Here is a 12,937-nt window from a genome sequence, read left to right on the forward strand (position 1 = left end):
ACACACACACACTCAGCATGCGCTTTGACATTTGATTGACGTTTAAATTAATGCACACTTTTTTGCAGCCAACATTTTCCCCTGAAAAGCGCTTCACATGCATACATGTGCATGCAAACCCAGTAATCACGTCCTGGAGAAGTCCATGGCTTAGACATTAGGGATGGTGGCTCTCATATGTGTGGTGTTTTATGAGTCTGAGTGAATCAGTGTGTAGAAGAGACTCTACTGTACTCCTGACGCCCACACACTGGCTCTCCCATCTGTGCCTATGTGTCGTCCAGCTCACCGAGAGACGTGGCACTGCAACACAACACACTGCAGATCAGAGGAAAGCACACCTTCATATGAGATCTGGGAGATTAATGCATTTAAATACATTCGAATTATCATGCGCTTCTGAAATGCAACCATTTTATTATAACGGTATGGTATTTTTTGAAGTAATATGCTTTAAATTAGGGTCTAATTCTCTCTATTAACTATGAATTTTAAGTCAAGTCAAGTCATCTTTATTTATATAGAGTTTTTTACGATACAGATTGTTTCAAAGCAGCTTTACCGTGATAACAGGAAAATAATGCAACAAAGATTGTTTCTGTTGTGCAGATCTAGAAGAAAATAGTGTCATAGTCCAGATTAAGTAAATTCAGTGATGGTTCATTTCTGTTGTCCAGCTCAGTTCAGCTCTCACATAATGTCAATGCAGGCAGATCAATAATATTGTTAAATATTAATGTGCTTTATAAGTAATAAACATAAAATCAATATCACATTTGCAATCGTGCTGACATATGAGTTGCTTGTGTAATATGTTATAAATATTAAAGCAGCATTTTTTAATATGTTAGTGCTAGTATTGCCTTAAGCCCCATTAGTTCCTGACTCTGGTCTGTTACAAACATTATTCCATCATTTGTTGTTAATGATTGTATCTCATTGCTGAGTATTTTGTCCTTAAAACTGCAGTGAATCAAAGACAGTCTCTAAAATCGCTGGTGTTTCTGACGTCACAAACGACCTTGTAACCAATCAGATCAACGTGTGATCGACGACGAGTGGATCTCTGAGTGAGTGAGTGGAGGCGGGGCTCATTTGCATATTCATAGAACCGCGAATACTAAATGAGGCAAGAGTGTTGAGTTACATTCAAGATATTTTAAGGCATGAAGACATTTTTATTTTCATTTTGGTGATCAAATATGAGTTTTAAGGGATACAATTATTGACTACAGTGGGACTGTAAGTTTAGGTATTGGGTGATTAAAGGATGTTGAATCACTCGTTGACGATCACACGTTGACCTTATTGGTTGCAAAGTTTTTTCCTTTGGTTGCTGACATTAACACCAGCAGAAAAACAGGAATTCCCATTGAGGATAATGGGAATAAAAGGCTCATACTAATTACGGTATTGATAATTGGGTGGGTGGTCCTAAAAATAGGCTTCATTTTCTTGATCTAAAACATGATTTATTTTGGCTTTAGGGTGAAATGTGACCTAGAAATGTTTTAGCGAGATCTGAATGAGAAATGATGATTCTTGAGCTCTCTTTACCTGAACTATCACCAGATCGACAGCATATTCATATACTATTCATCAGATAAACAAACAAACAACGACACAGAAAACGACACAGACGCTCTTGAGTGGAGCTTTGAAACCCATTCATATAAATTCAATGATGCATGAGGTTCATTCGTTTAAACAAGTGAGCTGTCTCAATGCTCAGTCTTATCAACCACCTTAAAAACCAAATGCAAAGCTAATATCAGTGATTAAAAGGCTTTCCGAGTTAAAGGTGCTGTGGTTTGTGGCTAGTTTTGGTTGAGCTGTGTGTTACGGCTCATTTTTCTGCGTTCTCTCTCATGGATCAGTAATAAATGATAGTTTTTTTTGGACAGGGTTTTGAGAGCAAGATAATAATGGGCTTGAGAAATGGTTTTGACATAATGATTGTTAATTGCAGTTGTTATTGTAGCTGCCACTCACATGTCAGTCGAACTCGGCTCTGAAAAGACACATTGTGAAGAGTCTTTGTTTCGCTTCTCCAGTTTAGTTGTTTATTCAGGCCAATATGCATTTGAAGCAGCATTTTTGTTCTTTTGTTCCAGCTTTTGCATATGCTATTCTGACATATACTGTACGGGAAGAACAGACATCACATCGCACATGAACACATGAAGTGGCCGATATTTCTGCCTTTAGTGACACAGTAAAACATTCAAGCTTCATAACTACAAAAGTGAGGATTTTAGACATTTTGGACATGTATGAGTCATTAAATTGCTACTTTTTAAAAAGCTTTTACCATGCAATCTGTGAGAAATTCAACTTAAATTGTTGGTTGGACACATGGCTTTGATTTTACAGTAACTTTAGAGTCCAAATTATGTTGTAAAATCTAAAAAAAAGTTTAGTGCTTTTGCCTTACAGTATAAACATTTAATTTTTTGAAGCTGATTTAAATTCTGCATTAAATTCTGCAATAATCTGCATAGTGTCGTCTTTAAAAAGAGACCAACCTTCGGTCTGAATTACATCAATAATCATCTCGGGATTTTAATTGACGATTCGCTTTCCTTTGCCCCTCATGTTCAGAAACTTGTCAAAAGATTGAAAGTGAAACTGGGTTTTTCTTTTAGAAGTAAATCCTGCCTTTCCTTTGAGGCTAAAAAGAGTTTCGTTGCTGCCGCTTTTATGTCTGTAATAGATTATGGTGATATACATACATGCATCTTCTCGGTGTTTACATGCGTTGGACTCGGTTTATCATGTGCATTGAGCTTCATAACACATTTGAAACCGCTCACTCATCATTGCGAGTTGTTTGCTCGTGTTGGATGCTCTGCTTTGTCTATCCGTAGACTAAAACACTGGCATGTTCTTATTTATAAAACCATCCTGGGACTTCTTCCTTTATATCGTCAGACATATATCTGTAAAATAATGTGAAGGTATTTATAGCCTTCGGTCTCAGGATATCTTCGTATTGTCGGTTCCAGTGGTGCGGACTGAACTGGGAAAAAGGCATTTAAATTTGCAGCTCTTTCTACATAATCTGCTAAATTAATTGAATCTCAAGGAGTTGGTTTCATTGGACATTTTTAAAGTGATTTTAAAAAACTTGGAAACAGAAACATCTGTTTGTAGATGCTTTGCCTTACTTATGTATTGATTTACCATTTTATTTTTTAAATTTGCCTGTGTGTTTTCTATATATGTGACCCTGGATCACAAAACCGGTCTTAAGTAGCACGGGTATATTTGGGAATACCCAACAATACATTGTATGGGTCAAAATTATCAATTTTTCTTTTATGCCAAAATCATTAGGATATTAAGTAAAGATCATGTTCCATGAAGATATTTTGTAAATTTCCTACTGTAAATGTTTAAAACATTTATTTTTGTGAGTGAATGCAGCACAATCGCGAACATAATTGGACAACTTTAAAGGCGATTTTCTCAATGTTTTGATTTTTTTGCACCCTCAGATTCCAGATGTTCAATAGTCGTATCTCGACCAAATATTGTCCTATCCTAACAAACCATACATCAATGGAAAGCTTATTTTTTCAGATTTTATGTGATGTATAAATCTCAATTTCAAAAAAGTGACCCATATGACTGGTTTTGGCATCCAGTGTCACATATGTTATTTGTTAAACCCACATGAGTTGTGGGTTGATAATCTTGGCCAGGACGCTCTTGGAAAAGAGATTTTCAATCTCAATGTGCTTTCTTTCCTGGTAAAATAAAGGTTATAATAATTACACCCATTCAGATCTGTGTTCAAACACAGTATAAAACACTTGTACAATCTCGCTCTCTCTGAAACTCAATATTACACCCACGAGCTGTCAATTGTTTCAAGGTCGCAGCGGTTTGTTTCTGCTCCATTGAAACATATATTTGTTCAGACATTATAAATGGAGAACACCTGGCTTTAGAGATGCTCGTGAACGACCCGTCAGTTATTTCTGTCTGCACAGCTGAATGTGTGTGTCGTTGGGTTCAGACACACACGATCATACAGGACCCCGACACACTGCTGTCATTTCCAATCGTTCTTCCCACGGTTTGGCTCCTGTCACTCAACGCGGATCATGCACTCGTTCGGTTCGAAAGACTTCAATCTATTGTCTTGCAAAAAAAAAAAAAAGAATTAAAAGCGCCTTGCAGGGAAACTATGTCGCTGTTAAGAGCTGATAAATTTCCATTCAGACCTTCTCCACTCTGAATAGAAGCGTCTGTGTGTGTGTGTGTGTGTGTGTGTGTGTGTGTGTGTGTTTGTTCCTCCGTCGGTGCTGCTTCCTCATAGCAGAGATGATAATTATCCTTTAATGTTTGCCCTTCACAGACTCATTTCCCCCGAACCCTAAATAAAGCACTGAATCCATAAATACATCACGCACTGAAAGCTTAAAATTACATGCTTGAAAAAAGTCATGCTTTCAAACTCCTTTGTCTTCTAGTAAAGAGAGATTTTGCACAGTGCAAAAGGAAATGTCTGAGTTGATGTTGTTTTTCATTCTTCCATCCATAATGTGATTATATCGTGTCTCTCTTTTCAGCTCTTTTGCTGCTGTACGACGTGACAAATAAAGCTTCGTTTGACAACATACAGGTAAGACTCATGTGACTCATTGACATTGTAGCTACTGTAAACAGTTTCTTTGTGATAATAAAAGTGTAAAATTCCTCTTTCGATTGACTCAAGAGTGCGTGCCATTTTTCATTTTCCTGTTTTTCTACACTTTATATCGGCCATTATGTAAAATTCAGAAAACCTTGTTATTAGTGACACCGGTGGCTGTAAAGTGAACTGCAGGAGCAACTTATTGGTCGTGCTCACGTAACGTACAAGAGACTGAACGTGATTCGATAGCCTGATGTTCTCACGGCAAAGTTATTTTTTGTTCTTTGTTAGATGTTAGAAATAGATTTGCAGTGATATATTGTTAACGCACATCCCGAGGCCGTTCATTGCTGAGAGCGACGGTTAGATGAATATGTAAATATGTGTTGCACGCTTTCCTCTCAATAACAAAATAAACCGTGGCATGAAAAAAGCAGTTCAGAAAGCATCTGATAATAGTGAAGTGGACGTTTGCACAAGCTCCGACATTCATCATGTCGACAGATGAGGTCATTATTATCAAACTATCATAACGGTGTAATTTTAAAGGTTATTTGACTATAGACTTAGATCTGGCTCTGCGAGAATATAGTTTGAATCAATGCCTTTTCTTTGCATGACACATTGACATTACAGGCTCTTTCAGCTTTATCCTGAACATTGTTTAAGCATTCGTTTCATGCGTCATTATAGGTGACTTTTCTGAATTGTTTTGCATTGTTTAGCTTTTTTTTTGTATATTCTAATTGTTTAGCATTTTTTTTTGAATATTATAATTTAATTTATTGATTAAATGTAAGAATTTGACACGAAAAATTATTCATACATTTATTTAGTTTTAAAAAATAGCTTTATAAAGGTAAAAATGCCCATATAAGGTAAATATATATATTTAAACAAACAAATATTGTCTAATTTTCATTAGTTAAAATCACAGAAAATAAAGATATTTCATTTTTTAGTCAATATCACACACACACACACACACACACACACACACACACACACACACACACACACACACACACACACACACACACACACACACACACACACACACACACACACACACACACACACCACAGCAAAAAAGTATATACAAGTTTATAAAAGTGTATTTTCTTCATTATCCTAAGTTAAATCATAATTAAATGTCATGTCTTTAAATGTAATTGATGTATAATTAAATTGGTCAGATTACAAAATAAAAACAGGTTGTAAATGTTGTTTAATTGTTAAAGTCAAGTACATTGTATTTGTATAGCGCTTTTTACATTTCACAGTGTTTCAAAGCAGCTTTACAGAAAATCATGATGATAATGTTTAGAAAATCTCAATAATATCTTAAATCATATCAGATTACAGCGTAGTATTGTTTATATTTTGTGATGATATAAACAATCAAGCAGATGAGATTTTCTAGCTTTACATGTATGTATGCATATACTATATATATATATATATATATATATATATTTAGAGCTGGGCAATAATATTATTAAATTTTGCGACAATATTAATAATCAAGCAGTTGAGATTTTGCTTTATATATCACTTTATGTAATTGTACTGTATGTATGCGATAAAGTTTGATATACTTATATATGCAACTTTATGGAAATCTATTTTCTTTATCTATGCTCAAAAATGCATGTTATTGATCTTATTGTGAATGATCCCTACATATCTGGCATAAAGAAAGCATGAGCCCTTATTACCCACACTTAAAAGTCTCCTTATATGCTGTGCATTGGTTTACTGTACGTGTGTTTAATACACACTGATCTATACACATGGACTCTGTGCAGTAATTATAAGAGAAGGAGAAAAAGGGGGACAGAAAGTTTGGGGCTAATGATTTGTAAATGAGATGTGAGTTTAATGAGTTGAGCATCAAAGGTATTGAGGTATTGAGGCCATCTGTCCTACAGGTTTACAGCTGCAGGGCCAGTTATTAATAAATCGTGAAATATTGCACCATTTATAACCATTAGCCGAGGCGCAGGGGGACAGATATCACCCCAGGCTTTTAAAGATTCTTATTAATATGTGAACATGTAAACACACAACCCCCTCACACTCCCACACACACACACATTTATTTCTCATTTCTCTCTTCTCTTTTACATGCACAAACAACATCAACAATCACGCGTTCACATGTGGAGATCCTCAGACCAAAGGTTGTGTGTGTGTGTGTGTGTGTGTGTGTGTGTGTGTGTGTGTGTGTGTGTGTGTGTGTGTGTGTGTGTGTGTGTGTGTGTGTGTGTGTGTGTGTGTGTGTGTGTGTGTGTGTGTGTGTGTGTGTGTTTGTGTGTGTGTGTGTGTGTGTGTGTGCACTAACACAGCACCTGTTCATCTGCACAGAAGCACTCATGCCTCAACTCTGCTGCTCAGGTTAATTGGTGCAAATTGATGCTAATCACTGTGACGAACCAGGAACAAAAGCTTGAGATACAGAAGGCCTAAGCCTTCATGTCACACTGCAAAAAAATCTATTAAAAAATTCATTTATATTATATATAAATACAACAAAATATTTTGGGGGCCATGCAACTTTTGAGAAAATTATTAAAAATAGTGGCGGTGGCTGGACACTTATAATTAATAAATAAATAAATAAATAAAACGTGGAAAGAGTTATTATAAGCATTATAAGAAAGAGTTATATTATAAGCTCTTGTACACTAAAAGATGAGTTTGTACACAAAGACATTTAAATTTTGCTCAAGAAGGCTGTATTAATTGAATAAAAATACAGTAAATACTGTAATATTGTGAAATATTATTACAATGTAAAATAACTGTTTTCTATGTGAATATACAGTAAAGTGTAATTTATTCCTGTGATCAAAGCTGAATTTTCAGCATCATTACTCCAGTCTTCAGTGTCACATGATCCTTCAGAAATCACTATAATATGATGATTTGATGCTCAAGAAACATTTATGATTATTATCAATTTTGGAAACTTTTTTGGAAGTTATGATGCATTTTATTTTTCAGGATTCTTATTAAAAATATTTATTTGTAACATTTTAAATGTCTTTACTGTCACTTTTGATCAATTTAACGCATCCTTTTTGAGTAAAAGTATTAATTTCTTTTAAAAAACTACTGTTATTGCCTGTACAATAAGCTTCGTAATTTCCCTGATATTTTCCATCAAGCAGCCATGTTTCAAGCATGAAGTTTTCTCTTTATTGTGAAGGCATGTGTCTCTGAATAAGCATCAGTTTCCTCATGCTGTCCGTAATGCAGCGTTGAAGTGCTGGCAGAACCGGGTTCATTACTCTCACAGATAATTGACACATTCAGTGCTAAATAGGATTACATTGGATTAAGGGAGGAGAAATGAATTTCACATGGTTGCATCAGCATCTTAAGTAGATCTTTAATGAATCAACCTCATGGTCAATCATGAGAGCTGGCTAAATCTCCTCTTGTGGCTCATTGTCTCGTTAAAGTCTCATTAAAGTTTTTTTATCCACTTTCACTAATGTACACATAACTGTTTGGAGAGACGAGTAACATTGTTGTGGCATGTAGGTCAAACAAAAGAGGGCATTAGTTTAGATCATGCTAAAATGTGATTTGCATACACAGATAAGTGATAATAACATTAGTTGTTGGCAATATTGTTAGGATTTTTGGCAATACTTGTTTGGCCTTGTAGTTTGAATTTGTTTGGTGATAAAGTTTCCTAAATACTGACAGACTATTTTCACGATCCTTGTCTTGTGACTCCCATTGGAGAGTGTAAGAGATGTATCTTAAAGTACCCCTGTAGTCAATAATTGTAACCATTAAAACTCATCTTTGATCACCAAAATGACATATTTAAATGTTTTTTCCTTGAAAAAATGTCTTCATGCCTTAAAATATCTTGAATGTAACTCGACACCCTTGCCTCATTTAGTATGCGCGGTTCTATGAATATGCAAATGAGCCCCGCCTCCACTCACTCACTCACTCAGAGATCCACTCATTGACGATCACACGTTGATCTGATTGGTTACAAGGTAGTTTGTGACGTCAGAAACACCATCGATTTCAAAGCGTGTTTTTGAGACTGTCTTTGGTTCACTGCAGTTTTAAGGAGAAAATACTCAGCAATGCTGTCGACTTATGAATTTACACATGGTTTGTCTTAAAGCATATTAAAAACACCACATAGACATATAAACAACATTAAAAGCTGGATTTTCACCACAGCGGAACTTTAAATCTCAGTAAAAAATATGGAGGGCTGTTTTTTAAACAGGCCACTCAGCTGCAGTTTGGTTTTATATTTTAGCAATATTGCTTTATATTGCTCTTAAACTATTTTTTTTGAGGAACATTCGCATGTTAGATACAAGTTAAATAGTTAAGAACTAAATATTTCCTAGTGACACACACACTGGCTTTTCCTTCTTGAATCAGTGTTTTGAATGAATCAGTTGTCTAAATGATTCAATGAGAGTCATTTAGTACTTTCCGGAATAAATCTGTTGCTGCGTCCCAATTCTCATACTATCCGTCCTAAATAGTATTCGAAAATAGAATTAGTACGTCCCAAATCGTAGTATGTTTAAATGAGTGTTCCAAAGAGACCCGGATGGTCTACTATATCCGGTCAGAATCCGAAGTGCAGATCGATGCACACTCTAACGGCTGATATTGCCCACAACCATCGCGCGCTGGACGAGGATTCGATTAGAACTACAAACACGAGTGAAAAGTGTTAAAAAACTACAGACATGGAGGACGCGTGCGAGTCCGGCGGTTGTGTAGAGAGGTTTAGATAAAGGGGTTCAAGTGATTAATTATCAGTATCTTACCTGACGAAAATTTATTTATTCAATGTTGGCTTCGTCATATTGCATCTGCAGCAGCATTGTGAACTTTTGTAAAGATACGTTTATAGCCATTAAATTTTAAATGCATCATTACATTCAAATTGCAAACACATGAGGAGAGTGAGAGTCTCCGCATGAAAGACCAGCGACTGGCAGATGAACGAGCTACAACATTTCTCTCCGAAACGGTAAGAAATTATATTAGATTGAATGGAGGATTTTAACTGTGACGAGATGATTGACAGGGCAGTTTACGGTGATGCGCGCGACAGAGCTGTCCGTTAAAGATGACGAAGTAGTATGTCCCAAAGCTTGCCTACTCTTTTGCTACACACTCAAAAGTATGTACTTTTTCTTCACAAAAAGAGTACATACTTTTAGGGTGTAGTATAAGTAGGCGATTTGGGACGCAGCATGTGTTGTTGAACGAATCGATCAAGTGAATGATTCAGTAACTGACTTATAAAGTCCCACGAGAGCGATTCAAAAGCATTCAGAGCCGTATCCTCTCCAATCGCTCTCGCAATACTTGTGTGTGTACACTAGTGTTAATTTTACCAGCCATTTTTAAATTTAGTTTCAGTTTTAGTCCAGTTTCAGTATCGCTTGTTAGTTTTTATCACATTTAGTCGACATCATCCCATTTTTATTTAGTCTAGTTTAAGTCGACTATGAGTCGAGCATTTTAGTCTTTATTTTAGTCCAAGAAAACATAATTTTATTCGTTTAGTTTTAGTCAACAAAATCTGTCAACATTTTAGTCTAGTTTTAGTCAGGACATCATTTTAACCTTTTACTTTTTTGTCAGCAGATAATATTTAACATTTCCTAAAATTATTTCACATTTCAACATTTTCTCATCTTTTTGATAAAAAACACAATTTTAAGGAATGTTAGATTATAAACAACCACCAACAATCTTTCTGTTAATTTACCACAATGTCTTTGTGGTGAACTGCGACGTGTCTCTTCAGGTTTGTTGTGTTTTTTCCAGCTACCATGTGGCCACATTCCTTCCCTTCGACTAAAATCAAGCATTTGGTTTTGTTCTCCACTTCAATGAAGCGAAAATGTGTCCATATATCACGTCTCCTCTTTCTCCCGAGCCCCGTGCAAAGCATGTTTTACTTTTAACCTGTCGCCGCCTCGCCGTGAATCCAGCTCCTGCCTGCTCCATGTGTTGTGTAGGCTACTCTGTGCCCGGCCCGCCCGCTCCAGGTTTGAAAGTGGGTGTGTGGCGGAAGAGCTGACGAGGAGGAGGCGGAGGAGGAGACAGGATTTGACAAAAACATATCATATAATAATATGTAATTTTCGTCTCGTCTTTGTTCGTGAACTAAAATGTCCATAGATTTTAGCCCAGTCTTTTATTTACCGAACTGCATTTTCGTCTCGTCTTTATTCGTCTACGAAAATTATTTATGATTTACTCCCAGTTATTGTTTATTAGTGGGGATTTTAGTCTCGTCTCGTCTAGTTTTCGTTCGGTGAAAAATGTGCGTTGACGAAAATATTTTCGTTTAGTTTTCGTTAACGAAATTAACACTAGTGTACACCGATCGATCTGTGCAGCGTTGCTTCAAGTCGAACTAGCTTAAGGGGATAGTTCACCCAAAAATGTAAATTCTGTCAGTAATTCCTCTCCCTCATGTTGTTCAACCCCGTAAGACCTTCGTTCATCTTCGCAACACGAATTAAGATATTTGTGATTAAATCTGAGAGCTGGATCACTCCTCCATAGGCTTCTAAGGGATTGACACTTGTTCCCCGAAAAGTTATTACAGACATCGTTACAATAGTTCAAGTGACTACAGTGACTCAATCTTAAGTTTATCAAGCAACGAGAATACTTTTAGTGCGCAAAAACAAACAAAAATAACGGCTTTATTCAACTATTGGTTTTCTTCCGTGTGGGCCTCTGACTGTGTGTACTCTGAATATGACACAGATGTGTCTCGATGTAGTGTTTAAAATTGTTCTAAATTGTGCATTTCCTGGAAGTCCGAATTTTGAGAAACTAACGAGAAAACGTAAAAGTGCCTTACCAGTGCCGCAAAATAAATGGCTTACCTTTCGAACTTTCCCATCAAATGATCGTGAGCGTCCTCTTCTTCAGTTCTCACGCGAACTCACGTCAGAGGCCATACCGAAGTCGTTATTTTTGTTTTGTTTGTGCACAAAAAGTATTCTCGTCGCTTGATAAACTTAAGATTGAGCCACTGTAGTCACTTGGACTATTTTAACGATGTCTTTAATAACTTTTTGGGGAAAAAGTGTCAATCCCTTAGAAGCCTATGGAGGAGTGATCCAGCTCTCAGATTTAATCAAAAATATCTTAATTCGTGTTCTGAAGATGAACGAAGGTCTGACATGAGTAATTACTGACAGAATTTGCTTTTTTGGGTGAACTATCCCTTTAAGGTAATCACTTTATTTGTTTCCTGAATGAATCAGTGCTTTGAACGAATCTGTTTAATGAATGATTAAATGACTCACTCATAAAGACCGTTTAATTCAGAAATTTAGTCAACTAATTTAGTTAATCAATGTTTTGAATGAATCGATCAAGTGAATGATTTAATGACTGACACATAAAGGCAATCGCTTGATGTGTTCCTGAATGAACCAGCGTTGTGAACAAATCTGTTGAATGAGTCATTCAGTGAATCAGTCATGAACACGCTCTTTAAGTTCTTTCCAGTATGAATCAGTGTTCTGAATGAATCAATCGCGTGAATGATTCAATGACTGACTCAACAAGACAGATGCTTGGTTCGTTCCTAAATGAATCATCATTTGAACAAATCTGTTAAATTAGTTGTTCAATGACTCACTCTAACCTGCAGAACGACTCACTGAAAAATCTACACCACTAATATAAACGGAAATTTAAACTGAGATTTTTATAGAGGTTTTTAATAGCTATATCACCTAGCCCTAATATCGAAGCTACATGCACCTAAAAACAGCATTTATATATTGGTTGTCATTTTTTTTATGCAATAGAACTGCTGTTGCTTATACAGGTGAATCTCGAAAAATTAGAATATCGTGCAAATGTTATAATACAGCTTATGAAAACCCCAAATTCAAAATCTCAGAAAATTTGAATATTACACGAAATTAATAAATCAAAGGATTTTAAATGCATGAATGTTATATTATAAAGTATAATCATGCATATGTATATAGTTATATATAATAAATATATTAGTTTCACCTTTTAATTTGAATTACTGAAATACATGCACGATCATTTTTCTAGTTTGACCTGTATGTCATGATTAATTTTGTGAACAGGGCACAATGGTATATTTCTTTTCCAGTTTCTACACATGTTGAGTACGTAGAACTATATTTAGAATTGTGAGCATGTGTCTGCTGCTATAAGCCTGAATGTTCTGCCTTGTATAGGTGAAGTGTACTTGTGGTTCTGCCTTGAGCCGTCTATAGG

At 35.9% G+C, this 12,937-nt stretch overlaps 1 protein-coding gene across 1 annotated transcript in view; it reads left to right on the forward strand.

Moving 5' to 3' along the window:
* The window catches only part of rab26 (RAB26, member RAS oncogene family), a 102,331-nt gene that overhangs the window by 49,972 nt on the left and 39,422 nt on the right, over positions 1–12,937 (forward strand). Inside the window, exon 5 of the mRNA XM_077246102.1 lies at positions 4,578–4,630. Within this exon, the coding sequence (XP_077102217.1) occupies positions 4,578–4,630 (53 nt within the window). The remainder of the gene's footprint in view (positions 1–4,577; positions 4,631–12,937) is intronic.

The sequence above is a fragment of the Siphateles boraxobius genome, unplaced genomic scaffold, assembly GCF_051911475.1.
Source record: "Siphateles boraxobius isolate OS27281-9 unplaced genomic scaffold, OSU_SipBor_1 103, whole genome shotgun sequence".
In the NCBI taxonomy this organism is placed as follows: domain Eukaryota; kingdom Metazoa; phylum Chordata; class Actinopteri; order Cypriniformes; family Leuciscidae; genus Siphateles; species Siphateles boraxobius.